Here is a 15,153-nt window from a genome sequence, read left to right as displayed (position 1 = left end):
AGATGTGTCCCTAAGTGTAGGAGCTCCTTTATGTATGAGCACCTTCAAAGAGCCAAAAGAGTCCATGATTTTATTGGAAGCATCAGATTTTATGACCCGCAGGAAGTGATCACCATAACTCACACTCACATCTCCTGCCTGTAGAGGATATCCTCTTTGCATCTACAAAGATGCAAGAAGAAAAGAGGCAAAGAAGGGGTAAAAAAATTCCCATCTTACATTTGGGATGCTTAATTCCAGACTTGAAGGCTGATTTGCCCACTTAACTGCTGTGCTCTTCAGAAGCAGTTGTTCCACAGCTATTTAGAGAGAAAGACAAGTTTTGTACTAGTTGTTAACACAGAGAACAGCATAAACACACAAATGAACTCAGCTTTGCAGTGTTGTAATGGCTGATGAGGGAAGCCAAGGATCCTTCCGCACTGTCAGCCTTCATTTCCAGAGACATACCTTTGGGGGTGATGGTAATGCTGCTCTTGTCATCTCTGGACTCACAGAAGTACTCTCCCTCATCCTCAGCCCGGATCCCTGTTATTGTCAGGGTTCTTCTGACCCCTTCCTCATCAATCTGGAAACGTTTGCTGGGTTTGATCTCAACTGCATTCCTGCGCCACACCACCTTCCCTTTGGCATGGCTCACTTCACAGCTTAAAGTGACACTGCCTCCAATCTCAGCATTAACAGCTTCGAGCTTCTTGGTGAACTTCACTGGGATTTCTAAGAAGCAGAGGAAAGAAAAGAACTATGAGAATGCACAAGTTAACAAACGTGTTCTACAAAACCAAATAAAAAACCCCATGAACAGACACACTTGGGGATCGTGGCAGGCTGAAAGAAACCCAGAAGAGAGAAATCTGGAGATATTATCAGCATGGAATTATATTATCATTCTATTTCTGCAATGTAAGAACAGTGCTTTAAAGAGGCTTAAAGACTACCTTCCAGTGTCTCTAATCTTCTACCTAATGAGATGTGTGGTGGTTTTTTGCTGCTATTGTCGGTTGGTTGGGACTGTCTCCTATTGCTGCTTTGATTGTTCTGTTTTTTAACCTCAGAGTCTAATTTGCCTGACTACCATTAAAAATCTGTACAGATGGAAGAACCCCAGCAGCCACATTTGTATTTCATGTCACTGGAGACACAGCCAATGGAATCAGAGATCTGGGAATGTGACACATTCAACCTGTCGACATGACCTGCTAGCAACCACTCCCATGCAGTCACAGCCAAAGGGAGCTGGTGGGGTGCATGCCAGCTGCAGATTTCTCCAGTGTAGGTGTCTGAAGGGACACAAACCCCATTCTACATCCTCCTCATCAGCTCTGACATGCTTAGCAGAGTCAGGAAGAGCTGAGGCTCTGAACACACCCTACCAACTACTTTAGGAAGAGATAGAAACTGGGTGATGACAGTGAAGAGCACACACTAGAAAAGAACCCACCATAGTCCCTGAGCTCTCAAGTGGGCAGCAGAGGACAAACTTGGATCTCTGGAGGCAAGAAGGTCTTTTCTGGTCTATGCTGGGGTTGCTACTGCAGCTGCAACAGCAATTCAAGCGTCAAGCTTTTAAGAACAGCTGTTAAGAGAGACCAATCTTCTTCACTTCATCCTCCCATAAGAAAAGAGCAGCTGTAAAGAAGGACACAACATGCGGGCTTCTATCTGCTCACCTTTCACTTCTACTTCCAATTCCTGCTTGTCATTCTTTGTCTTATGCGTATGGCAAGCATACACAGCAGTGTCTGTGCTCTCTGCCAGGATCACCGTCAGAGTCCTGGATGCCCCATCACTCTTGATCTCATACTTCTTGCTCGTCTTGATTTCCTTTCCATCTTTGTACCACTTCACTGCAGCAGATTCAGGTGTTACTGAGATAGTCAGAGTGATGCTTTCATGCTCTTGAACAACGAGTGTCTCCTTCTGGACAAATTCCTTTTCAAATTTAGCCTCTGGTTCTGAGAAAGACATTGAAACAGGAAAATTAGTAACTTCTCAAATCCTTAAAGTCAGCAGTTTTCAGTTTCTATGCCTCACAATTCTATAACAGCTCATCCATCATCTGTTACAACATAAAGAATATGGCTAATAGAATCTTTTGCTGAGCGGGAAGGAAGAAAATGATCCAACAAGAAATCCAGAGCTTCTGCTTAGAAGAGAAGCAAAGGCATGGAAATTAAAATAGATATTTTATCTGCTTGTACCATTTTACTTCAGTTGGATCCTGTGCTACTTCACAGCTGAGGGAGGCACTTGATGCCAGGGCAGCACTCACCTCTTTCTGCACCTTCTCCTGGTTTATAAACACAGGTTTTGGCTCTGAGGGAAGAAAAGAAAAAGTATTGACTGAGGGACTGAAATGAGACCATCTTGCAGGTTTTATGTACAGGTTGGAAAAGGTTTAGGTTACCACTTGTGCCCAAACTAATAGCCTTCACTAGAGAATATCAGCTCTTCTGTTAAAACAAAGTGTCAAATCTAGGCAAGAAAGAACCTAGGAGCTGAAGAAACCAAGAGGGTCCAAATACGCCTAGTATTTGAAATGTAGGAGAACAGATAAACCCTAAATAAATGGGCTCCCACTTCTATTAAATGGTTTGCCCTACAAAAGGCTATAGAAGTGCAGAATATTTCTGACGCACTTACATCATGGACTTCTCTAGTGCTAGCCAGCTTCTAACAGCAGCCCAATTTTGAAGAAGCTTCCTATGCTTGTCTGGGTCCCAGGAAAGATCCCAGGGTCCTGATGTTGATACCAAGACAGAGGCTCCAAGGATGAATGCAGGACTAGTAGGTGTGAGGGGGACTGACATTGCCTTTTATTTGCAGTGGAGACATGGAAGACCACTCCTTCAGATCATTCGTGCAAGCATATTCAGGCATACCCAGCTCAGGTGACCGGGAAGGCTCCTGCTCCCCAGCAGTCATGGCAAACCCTTCCAGGACCTGTCCCCTATCTCCTCCCTCCTCGCTGTCACTCTGTGAAGCCTTCTGCTGCCATCCCTTTCCCTTCCTTCATGACTTTCTCCTCTGCATGCTGTCTGAATTCTGAGTGGCAGCAGCTGCCCAGGAGGGTAAGTTCAGCTCAAGTTGCTGTGCTGCTGACCGTTGCAGTACGTGCAATCCCAGGATTCACACCACAGCTCTACCACCAGCACTGCAGTCCACTGAAGGCCAGGGAGCAGGGCAGCAAGCCAATGCAAGAATGCAGTTGACACACTCTACATTTGATCTCCCTGCTTGTATTGACTGTAGAAGCATCATTCTCTCCGCCCATCTTCAACAGCCCCTGTTTTGACTGATGGTTTTCAGGGGAGGTTCAAGTTGGATGTTAAGAAAAACTTCTTCTGAAGAGGAATGGTGATGTGGTGGCACAGCTTTGCAGGGAGCTGGTGGGGTCACCATCCCTGGAAGTGTTCAATAACCATGGAGATGTGGCACTGAGGGACGTGGGCAGTGTGCATGGTGGGATGGGTTGAGGCTGGATGTGGGGATCTTTGTGGTCTTTTCCAACCGCAATGATTTGATGAAGATCAGAAGGCTTGCTTATTAGCAAGACAACAAACATGGCCTAGACCAACCAGGTGATGCAAAACTTCTCACAAATGCAATGGAGCTTTGGCCCACTTCAAGTAAGGATTTCAGCGTGCACCACAAATACTGAGATAATGAGATGGCAGAATCAGCCCTTTTTACTCTAGTTTTCTATAGGTTTCCAAGGTGTGCAGCACTTGTTTCTTTTCAGCAAGAAGGTCTAATCTGCATTCCGTAACACTCAACACTGAGTACCTAATATTCAACATGTCCTTAAAATAGGATTGTTCTGTGCTACCATTGGAACCCTGGGGTAGAGGAACCCTGAAAAGCTTCCTGAGTGCAATGGGAAGAGGATCAATTAAGACTCAGGACTCCATTCCACTTTGGGCGAAGCTAGTAAGATGAGGATTCCTGTAGTGAAAGAGCCAACCACTCCAAGAGTACTCATAATCCCTCCTGACTTTCACACCACATCATTTTGCAGTGAGGGCTGGACTGGCACGTCATGTTACAGTGGTACACATGAGAAATACAGCAACGATAGCTAGGCAAGCACTCTCCACGTATGGCAGAGGAGGAGGTATTACATTACCCTGTGCAGCCATGAGCTCATCCGGTCTGAAAGAGAACAGAAAACCTTTGGTTTCTGAGGCAAACAGCTAATAATAGCCCTCAGCTAGCAAAATTCAAGTGGAAAAGCACTACATTTCTGGGTTTTCTCCCTACACCTCTGCAATAAGACGTGGGCTGGCTTTGGCTGCTGAGGATTAACTTGGTTGATTCCAGCTGTTGCCATAGTCTTTCTGTCAACGTTCATGTTTCATTTGCTCTGACAGATACCTCCCAAATCTACCCTGTCTGTAATCCACTCTTTGCTGAAACTGCCAATTTCCTGAGCCAAAAGCATGAGCTACACAACTCACGGAACAGATCCAAAGGCCCCAGAATAACATCCACGTGGTGTGGGAACAGTAAGAGCTGATAGTTTAGAGTCTACACCACAGGCAGCAGCAAAACTGTCTACTACAGGAGCAGAGATATATTGCACACCAGGGACTGAAGGAGCAGAATGCCCCAAGACGGAGAGAGCAAAGACTGCAACCTTTACAAGGGAACAGAATGCAAGCTATGCCCTGCAAGGACACCAGGTCTGTGTGAGCAGAAAGGCAGTAGACTCCCAGTACAGTTGCTCCTCCACAGAGCTGATCAAATGCCAAACCTTGACCAGGATTAAGCTCCAATGTGTTCACTGCCATAAGAAAGAACAGGAGAAAACAGATTCCCTGTCCTGATCAGCTCAGAATACAAGACGAGAACTGTAAAGTTAACAGAGAACAAGTTGACTTATGAGCAAAAACCAGTAGAGTGCAGCTACAAATAAAACAGAAGACAAACCCTTGTCATCAGCCAGCTCACTAATGGTCACTCAGAATGCAGCTGATGTGCCCACGGCTATCTGGAGTCTAAGTTAAAATTTACCGGATCTTGTGCAAAATATACTGACACCAGAGCAATCTCTACTGCAGCTGGAGTGAGAGATCTACCTCCGTGCTAAACTCTCAGACTAATGAGAAACGTACAATTAGAAAGGTATCAATGGATTCACGACTGATCATTACATTTACAGAACATGGAACGAATGGTCGTCAACGTGGGATTCAACAAGCCAAAGGCAAGTGCAATGCCTCTGACTAAAAGTTCTTAGGACACCGACAACCAAACCTTCTCAGTGCAGCCACAGTAGAGATCTGTAACTACTACTGTTGAAATATCAACTGGTAGAGCAGTGTTGCACGTTGTACAAATCACAGTTGGACATCCATGGACAGATGATGATAAAAGTAGTTGTAGGGGAAGAGCTGGATGAAACATTGTTAAAAGCAAATAATCATTTTACCTGCACGTTTGTAAGCAATTCTTTTCATCCTCCCCAAAAGTTTCATGGCAGAATCAAGAGGACACGTTCACACAGATGTTTCCACAGTCAGACTATGGAATAATCAAAGAATATCAAGCAAAACGTGTTTCCTACCAGTTACATGAATCTTGATGGTGAGTTTCTGGCCAGCAGCCTCGCAGCTGTACTCCCCTGCATCTTTCTTCTCCACCTGGCTCACCACCAGCCGATGCTGTTTGCCCTCTGACTCAGCCTTGAACTTCTTGCTCCAGGTGATCAGTTTCCCCTCCTTGTACCACTTCACCTCCGTCTTCTCCTGGGCCACCTCGCAGCTCAGCGTGGCATTTTGAGTCAGTACAGCCTTCACCTCCTTGTCTACCTTGTCCTTGTTTGTAGACTCAACTTGGGAAATGATAGGCATATCATATCATATCATATCATATCATATCATATCATATCATATCATATCATATCACAAAGCTAAACGTTTTGCAGTCTAATAGCAGATTTGGACATGAGATTTAGAACACCTGCATGCACTGCTGAACCTCCTCCCTTCTCTTTTTTTCTTCTCATGTCTCTCTACATTTCCAGTAAATCAGAAGGGAACGGCCCTCTAGAACAGGTTGCCCAAGGAGACTGTGGATGCTCCATCCCTGCAGGCATTCAAGGCCAGGCTGGATGTGGTTCTGGGCAGCCTGGGCTGCTGCTTGGCAACCCTGCACATAGGAAGAAGGGGGTTGGAACTGGATGAGCACTGTGGGCCTTTGCAACCCAGGCCATTTATCAGTCTGATTATTGGCATTTTCCACCTCATTGTGCCATTCAAATTTTGTAACCAGATCTCTTCAAACACCTCCCCTTTTCTCACTCCTTTCATGCCTGGTGTACTCTTGCACTGTAACCCTGCAGACACCAGCTGACTACAAGAGCTGCACAAGTTACCCTCCTTGCCTATTGTTTGTTGCAGTAATTCATCCCTGGATGGAAAAGCACAAGTTGAAAAGTGTTGCTATGACACTAGATGACAAAGAAAGACCTATAGCCAAAATGTTTTGCACCAGAGAGGCTGTAAGTTGATCCTCCAAATGCAAGACACACAAAATGAACCGTTCCTTTATCTCTGGGATTCCAAGCATTTTCTCACCTCTGATTTTCACTTGGAATGTTGCTTTGTCATCTTTTGTTTCACAGCTGTAGCTCCCTTGGTCTTTCAGGGTCACATTTTTGACCATGAGCTTGCGGTGCGTCCCCTGGGAGATGATGGTTGTCCTCTGGTCCTGCTTCACCTCTGTTTCATCTTTCTTCCATACAACAGCTCCACTTGCAGCTGACACCTCACACACCAGCTCCAGGTCTTCAGAAGGACTGACTGATATTTCTGGAGTCGTTTTGGGCTTGTTGACAACATTAATGGCTTCATCTGAAGAAAAAAAGAGAAAGTGGTTTACATCCTGACTCAGGCTTATTCAGCACAGCATGAAGACACAGTTAGAACTGATTGTAATGTCTCTGCTCATTACATTTGTGTATGTTTGGTGGCCCTGCTGGGCAGGGGGGTTGGAGCTACATGATCCTTGAGGTCCCTTCCAACCCGGGTAATTCTGTGATTCTGTGATTCTGTGATTCTGTGATTTGGGTGATCGAGTTTCACCTCTGGAGGTACTCACATACAAACATGTGCTTGATTCTCCTGTGTAAGAAAAGAGTAGGTTCTATGCAGACAATTCTTAATTCTTTTAATCAAGTCTGTATTCTGCACGTGTTCTTCTGAAGCTAAAATGAAGGCAGCTAAGTAACGTGTTTGCAATACATGAACAAACCTATTCAACACCTTGTCTCTAAGCTAACAAGCAGCGTTTGATGAGCACATCAGTATTTCATGCCCTTCATTCCATCCAGACACAACCGGCCTGAGGAGCAAGCTGATGGCTGTCAGCTACAGGCAGACCTAGCTTAGTATTGCATTTCTTAGAGCAACAACTGTTGCTTTCAGTCACTGAATATACCAAGGCCAATTGCTATGCCAGGCACATTTATGGCATCAGTGAACAAATAATGCATTAAAAATTGTAATAGACAGGAGCCATCTATTCTTTTAAAACTAGGTGACCAAAGAAGAACAGTCCCTCTAGAGTCAAGCTGTTAAGAACTAATAGCATCAATCAATATCACTTAGATAGATTATTTCCCTGCCCTAAGACCATCTTGTGACCATTTGGTGCTCCTAATTAAGCCCTCTTGATGGCTTTTTTGTCTGAGCCATGTGACATTTTGTGATAGGAGTTACTGCTAGTGTTCCCTTAATCCTACACCAAAGTAGGAGGTATCCATTCTCAGGGAATCATGCAGGCTTCCTCTGGATTTGATGCTCAGAGACAGCCCCAGAACTTTTTAAATCTTAGCTTAGCTCTCATCCAATAATGTTCATCAAACAGTGCAACTTGTCCTTTGGGGATGCCTTTGTTCTGCATCAACCAGTTCCAACGGAGTCTTCTCTGCTTGTTTTAGATCAGTTTGTCAACAGATAAAGCCAGGGACTTTCCCTGTCCTCCCCGCACTCCCCATCAGCCCATCCCACCTCAGTGCTGCCTCTGTCTCTTCTCTCCTCTCCCCGTCCCAGCGCCGGCCTCCCCCGGCCTCCCATTGGGCAGCGGCAGCTCCGCCGGCTCCGATTGGCTGAGCCGCAGTGCGCGGGAGTGGCCGTTGTGGGGGGGGCAGAGGGGGATGTGGGGCTGCAATGTGTCAGCGTCAGGAGCACAGGTGAAGGCAGCTGAGCTGTGTGAGCAGTTGTGTTTGAGTCTGGCTGCAGCTCTCTTAGACCCCACTGAAGGGCTGAGTGCCACTGGGAAAGGATCTCTGTGTGGAGATTGCTTCTACTAGAGGTAGTTCTGTAAGACTGTTCTATAGAGCTGTGCAGGGGCTGTAAAGGGAGCTGAGGGGGACTGTAGGGGGGATATGGGGCTGTGGTGGGCCATAGGAGGACTAGGGGCTCTAGGGGGCTCTGAGGGTGTGTAGGGGCTGTGAGGAGCTATTGGAGGATATGGGCAGGTATGGGGCTTTAAGGGGTGGTGTATGGAGAGATAGAGGGTTGTGGCGACCTTATATCGGGCTACTGGGGGCTGTCGGGGGATGTGGGGAGGAATATGGAGTTGTAGCAGATTGTGGGGCTGTAGGTGTGGTATATATATGTACATCTATGAGAATATACGTATGAAAAAGATAGATCCATGCGTGTTCTGGGCTGCACTAAAAAAGGGGTGGCCAGCAGGAGAGGGAGGTGATCGTCCCCTCCTGCTCAGCTCTTGTGAGGCCATATTTGCAGCACTGCAAAACTTCCAGGCCTGGGAATGATGTGGAGCTGTTGGGGTGGGTGCAGAGGAGGAAAACTGTGATGGTCAGAGGGCTGGAGCAGCTCTCCTATGAGGAAAGGTGGAGGGATCTGGGCTTGTTTAGCCTGGAGAGGAGAAGGCTGCGGGGAGACCTCATTGTGGCCTTTCAGTACTTGAAGGGAGCATATAAACAGGAGGGGGAATGGCTGTGTATGAGGGTGGATAGTGATAGGACAAGGGGGAATGGTTTTAAACTGAGACAGGGGAGGTTTAGGTTGGATCTTAGGAAGGTGTTTTTTGCCATGTTCACACCATTTTCAATGAGCTGGATGAGTCTGTTGTTGGCATTTTAATGCCATTGACCAGGCAGGCAGTATGTATGGAGTAATTGGCTCTCTCTACAGTCATGAATGTTTGAGTATCTTCAACATGTGGCTCATTGCTTCCATTTCAGGCTGCCCAGAGAAGCTGTGGATGCCTGTCCTTGGTGTTGAAGGCGAGGTTGGATGGGTGATGGGCAGCCTGAGCTGGTTAGTGGGCAGCCAGCCCATGGCAGGGTGCTTAGAACTGGATGATCTTGAAGGTTTCTTCCAACACAAACCCTCCCATGATCCTATGATTCTGTGATTTCATTCAAGTTTATTAAGATGAGTTCTTTTGAATGTGCTGTTCTCCATATGATTATAATTGGAGTCTAGATGGGTGACTTAAACCAGACACCAAACTTTCTGATGGCCAAAATGAAATGAAATCAATCCTTTACTGTGTCAGTAGTCTGTAACTAGAGCCCATCAGGTAATTCCCAGCCTCCTGCCTGTATCAGTGGCTGCACACAATGAAAAAGTCTGATGGGATTTTAACCTCTAAAATGTTCCAAAGCAACCAGAGGGTGAATATATTCACTATGCAAATACCTGCAGGAATAAGCTTGTCATGTATGTCCTCAGGTAGCACAGTAGTTAATGGTGGGACTCAGTAGGTCATGCTGAAAGTTGAGTCTGCTGATCTTGAAGGTCTTTTCCAGCCTACATGACCTTATGCTAATATTTCTGTATTTATTTCTGCTCAGCTCCCAGAAAACCTCCCACCCAGCCCCCAGCTGACCCCGTGGTGAAAAATAAAACAGAAACCTCAGTGACGCTGGCATGGTCCCCTGCGAAGATGCACCGCCCCATTCCAATCCATGGCTACATGTGGAACCCAATAAACCAACTGGCTTCACGTGGGTGAGGTGCCACGAGTCTCATGTCCCCATCCCAGAGTTCACAGTGAGCAATCTGTCTGAAGAGGCTGATGATCAGTTCCGAGTGTCTGCAGTCAATGCGCATGGACAGAGCCCGTCTCTGGAATTCCCAGGGAGCGTGCACCTCGGTAAGCACAAAAACCCCAATGGAAATGGGTCAGTGTGTGCTGAGCAGCTGTGTTGGTTCCCTAAAGATGTTTCCTTTGACTATAAGGATAGTAGTGCATTAACACACTGAAGGCTTTCCTTTATTCCTATATAAGGGTCTCACACGGTTCATTAAACGCCATTTTACAGCTCACCATATTGGTGTGATCAGCGTGTAACTTGGTCATGGGGCCGTCAGATGCACATTCTCAATGATGGACGTAGTTCTTTAGGTTACCTTACACAAGGCAACAATTGGTGCCCCGTGTGAGGAAGTCCTGAGAGTGAGTGTGCGACGGCTAACCGCGAGACGGACGCGAATCCTACGGTTAGATCCCGTGGAAGCGCCGGAGGGGCGAAATATTGGCTGCAGCTACTGATTATCCTGCGGTGAGACCGTGGAAGACCGTGGGACTTTGGGCCCGGGTATATATACAAAGGGTGCGAGGACGTACGGTGTCGAGCACCAGAAAAAACATGGATTCCGTCACAAAGGTACTATTACGGGTTTGTAAAACCCACTGCGGTAGGAATGCTCCTTCTAAGAAGGAGATTGTTGCCGTTATTACTTTTTTGCAGGAAGCGGAGCTTTCACCCTCCCCTTGTAATTTGCTATTTTGTGGCTAGTGAGGAAGAAGGCTGGCTTCCTTTGGCTTTAGCAATTATCCTGCACTTTAAAAAACAAACAAAACGACAGAAGTCAGGCAGCCACATACCTTCCCTCCTGACTCTCACTGACCCCATCTCCTGGGTGTCGCAGCATGGCAGAAGCACAGCGATCTGAGCACAGTGGAGCTGCTGCAGAGATTCTTTTCTTCCAGGTCAGAAGGTGATGGAGTTGGTAGATCAGGCTGGGCAATAGCAGGAGGAGCACCAGGCTTGAAGCAGAGGGAGCCCAGTGCTGCCAGGCTGTGCAGGTGGCTGTGGCTTCCCACTGCTCTCAGGCCCCACTCCAATGGTTCAGTGGAGCTTCTGTAGCACTGGGTTGTGGAGAGGCCCATCCCCACTTCTATTGATGTGATGATCACCCATCAGTAAGCTGTGCTTTCTTTACCACAGGTTAAAATTCATAACAGGTTTGGCACACAGTGCCAGCATAGTGTAGGCAGGAGGCCAGCAGCTGTAGCTCAGTCCTGCAGCTGATACAGGAGCATTTGGCTTTGAGTGAGGGCAGTGCAGAGTGCTGGTGTAGAGCTGAAGGCAGCAGCCCAGAAGAGGTTAATCCCTGTTTGCCTTTATCCTGAGCATTTTCCAAGTCTCTCAGCAGAAATGGCAGCTGTGTGTGAAAGGATGAAGCTGAAACGTTGTGAAGAGAATGCTGTAGTGTCTGGTTTACAGAGAGTAGTAATAAATGGGTGTTTTTATCTACCTCCTAGTCTCGTGTTGCCTATTGTGGAGTCAAGTATCAGTCAGAGTGATGGAAGATAGTGTATTATTCACTAGGATTGGATGCTAATGGATAATGAGAAGAGCTGCAGCTGTAATGGTTAATGTAAAAGAAAGCCTGAGAGAGCAACCAGCAGTAGGAAGTCTTAAACTTCAGTCAGGGTGCTGCTGTGGCAGAGCCCAGAGTACTTTGGCCATTTCAGACCTTCTTGATTCTTCACCTGGAGTATTTTTTGCTGGGTGTCCCACAGTGGCAACTCTGCATCACTCAGTGAGGCCCTTCATTTCTGAAAGCTTCCTGCTGTAAGGGTTCCTAGTCCTGGCTCAGGGCCGATTGTGGCACATTGGCATGTGACTGGATGTAGGAGGAGCAGACGGTCGGGCCGTGGGGCAGCGCCCTTCATGGAAGAGATGTCGGGAGAAGGTGTGGTGAGCTCAGCAGTGCCGGCAGCTGCCACCCGCACCACGTCCTTCAAAGGAACGAGCCCGAGCTCTAAGTATGTCAAGCTGAACATCGGCGGGGCTTTGTACTACACCACCATGCAGACACTGACCAAGCAGGACACCATGCTCAAGGCCATGTTCAGCGGGAGAATGGAGGTTCTGACAGACAGTGAAGGCTGGATCCTGATTGACCGCTGTGGGAAACATTTTGGGACCATCCTGAACTATCTGCGTGATGGTGCTGTGCCGCTCCCCGAGAGCCGCAGAGAGATAGAAGAGCTCTTGGCTGAAGCCAAGTACTACCTGGTCCAGGGGCTGGTGGACGAGTGCCAGGCAGCCTTGCAGAACAAAGATGCATATGAACCATTCTGCAAAGTACCAGTCATCACATCTTCCAAGGAAGAGCAAAAACTTATAGCCACTTCTAACAAGCCAGCAGTGAAGCTGCTATACAACAGAAGCAACAACAAATATTCCTACACCAGCAACTCTGACGACAACATGCTGAAAAACATCGAGCTATTTGATAAGCTGTCCTTGAGGTTTAATGGGAGAGTGCTCTTTATAAAAGATGTGATTGGAGACGAGATCTGCTGCTGGTCTTTCTACGGGCAGGGACGGAAGATTGCTGAAGTCTGTTGCACTTCCATTGTTTATGCTACTGAGAAAAAACAGACAAAGGTGGAGTTCCCCGAAGCCCGCATTTATGAGGAGACGCTGAACATTCTGCTGTACGAGTCTCAGGATGGCAGGGGACCCGACAACGCGCTCCTAGAAGCCACAGGAGGAGCAGCTGGCCGCTCCCATCACCTGGAGGAAGATGAGGAGCGAGAGCGCATCGAACGCGTGCGAAGGATCCACATTAAACGTCCGGATGACAGAGCCCATCTGCACCAGTGAGCTGAGCCGTGGCTGCGCGGGGTCTGTCTGGAGGGCTCTGCCCTTGTCCTGATGGATTGTCTGCAGCAGGGGACTAGGCAGCTTCTCTTTGTTCAATGAGTCTGTAAATTACGTTTTGTAACGAAGTAGGTTATCTGGGGTATTTAAATGCGGTAGTTCTAGGGTGAGAATAAATAAGGTTACTGGGCGTATGATAGGTATGTAAAAAGCCCACTGAGCAGCTGGAGAAATGCCCTGAGTTTGTAGCCCTCTTGTCTTTGCTATTTTGTGGCTAGTGAGTGACACACCTTTGCTTCATCCACACTCCCATGTCAAACAGTGTTCTGTCACACTGCTCCTCTACTGCCTCTACAGCAAAAGCATGCAACAGAATAGTGGCAGGAAAGTTCAGCCTCTACTTCCATACTACCAACATCTTCCTCTGACATAATGGGCCAACAAAATAAAATAGAAGGTGCTACTTTTAGAGCAGCCCTCATGCTTCTAATTAAACTGTTAATTCTTGAGGCCTGACAGCTCCCAACTATGTCATGTGAATGAAAAATTACTGATATTCAAGCCATTTTCTTTGTTATTTCATCTCCCATCTTCCTCAAAGATAAGCTCTTCCCCATCAAATGAGCAGCAGCAGTCAGTGAATTAGGATAATCTTTACAGTTCTTCCTCATGTTGTGTTTCCTTCAGCAACTATGCTTGAGTTACAATATGGAACAAGCCATCGAGCTAAGAAACAAGAAAACATTTTCTTAAGTATCTGTCTATCTTAGAACTCTTACCACTCCGCAAGCTCTTAATTATTTCAAAGATTAATAAACCTGTTTATCTGCAGATTAAATAACATGCCTGAACTGAGACTATAAGATATGGAGTTAGGAATTTTGTAAACGTTAATACATTTTTTTTCTCGGTGGCTATAATTTCTAGAACTATCTTAACAAATGATGCAGAATGAATCTGAATTTTCTGATACAGTCTGACAAGTGTGATTCTTGGAAGCTACGACCATTTTTTACAGTGTTATTCTGTTTGTAAAACAGGAAATAAAACATCTTTGGTTTGTACTCAAATAGCCTTAGCCACCATACTTCATGTGGTGATTCAGTCTCTGGACATCTGGATGTAAGACCAAAATGTAGTATTTGTTTTCAATGGGAAGAAAACTTATTGCAAATCAAATGTACAAATAGCCTGGAAAACCAAAGGGCATATTTTGATATCGTGTACATTTCTTAATAAATAACAACATCCCTTAGTCATTGTATTTTGCTCAAATTTACACGCATTTTTAGCTAAAGGAATATACATGTCAAGAAAGATAATAGAATAGAAATTGCAATTATTTTTACCTTAAAACTTATATGTAACATTTTTCAGTATAGTATTGAGATGAACGGACATGTTAGGAATTTATTATGCTAGTAAAACCTGCTTGTTTGATGAAAATGTAACAGTCTTTTTCTCATACCAAATCAGCTCATAAGTTATACTGGGAAAGAAATAAGGAAAGAGGGAAAATGAATTATTAGTTATGTTTTCTAGATTTTAACGTTTCATAAGATGATATTATGTATTTATTTTGCACAAGGCAATCCTTCTAGTAGCCTTGATGTATTAGGCGGCACGAACTCACGGGATGTAACGCGATAGGCCTCCCCGTGCTCGGTAATGTATATGTATGAGGCTGAAATTGGAGCCCTATATAAGGGTCTCACACGGTTCATTAAACGCCATTTTACAGCTCACCATATTGGTGTGATCAGCGTGTAACTTGGTCATGGGGCCGTCAGATGCACATTCTCAATGATGGACGTAGTTCTTTAGGTTACCTTACACAAGGCAACAATTGGTGCCCCGTGTGAGGAAGTCCTGAGAGTGAGTGTGCGACGGCTAACCGCGAGACGGACGCGAATCCTACGGTTAGATCCCGTGGAAGCGCCGGAGGGGCGATATATTGGCTGCAGCTACTGATTATCCTGCGGTGAGACCGTGGAAGACCGTGGGACTTTGGGTCCGGGTATATATACAAAGGGTGCGAGGACGTACGGTGTCGAGCACCAGAAAAAACATGGATTCCGTCACAAAGGTACTATTACGGGTTTGTAAAACCCACTGCGGTAGGAATGCTCCTTCTAAGAAGGAGATTGTTGCCGTTATTACTTTTTTGCAGGAAGCGGAGCTTTCACCCTCCCCTTGTAATTTGCTCGATTCGGAGCGGTGGGAATCTTTCACCGCTGCCCTGCTCCTAAGAGCAACAAACGATTATAAGGCGG

General features: G+C 46.2%; 1 protein-coding gene and 1 pseudogene across 3 annotated transcripts; one reads left to right on the top strand and one right to left on the bottom strand.

The window, feature by feature from the left end:
* Window positions 1–104: 104 nt before the first annotated feature.
* On the bottom strand, window positions 105–2,782 carry LOC146753648 (obscurin-like protein 1). 2 transcript variants are annotated; one of them, XM_085530696.1, is made up of 4 exons: window positions 2,273–2,782; window positions 1,671–1,955; window positions 451–717; window positions 105–299 (listed from the first exon to the last, which is right to left on the bottom strand). In XM_085530696.1, exons 1-4 carry the CDS (start codon window positions 2,364–2,366, stop codon window positions 163–165), a joined length of 783 nt encoding a protein of 260 aa, XP_085386822.1. In that variant the 5' UTR covers window positions 2,367–2,782; the 3' UTR covers window positions 105–162. The 2 variants fall into 2 exon arrangements, 1 of the variants encoding a protein (XP_085386822.1); XR_014940081.1 differs by lacking the exons at window positions 105–299; window positions 1,671–1,955; window positions 2,273–2,782 and adding an exon at window positions 1,442–1,524 and having other exon boundaries at window positions 629–717.
* Window positions 2,783–10,756: 7,974 nt separating this feature from the next.
* Window positions 10,757–13,157, top strand: LOC146753647 (BTB/POZ domain-containing adapter for CUL3-mediated RhoA degradation protein 3 pseudogene; annotated as a pseudogene). Its single transcript, XR_014940080.1, has one exon. The product of XR_014940080.1 is annotated as a BTB/POZ domain-containing adapter for CUL3-mediated RhoA degradation protein 3 pseudogene (transcript).
* Window positions 13,158–15,153: the final 1,996 nt, after the last annotated feature.

This window comes from Coturnix japonica, chromosome Z, assembly GCF_054131305.1.
Source record: "Coturnix japonica strain WE chromosome Z, WE-NBRP24, whole genome shotgun sequence".
Taxonomy (NCBI): Eukaryota; Metazoa; Chordata; class Aves; order Galliformes; family Phasianidae; genus Coturnix; species Coturnix japonica.
The sequence above is the reverse complement of the archived record's forward strand: the minus strand, read 5'-3'. Positions and strand labels throughout refer to the sequence as shown.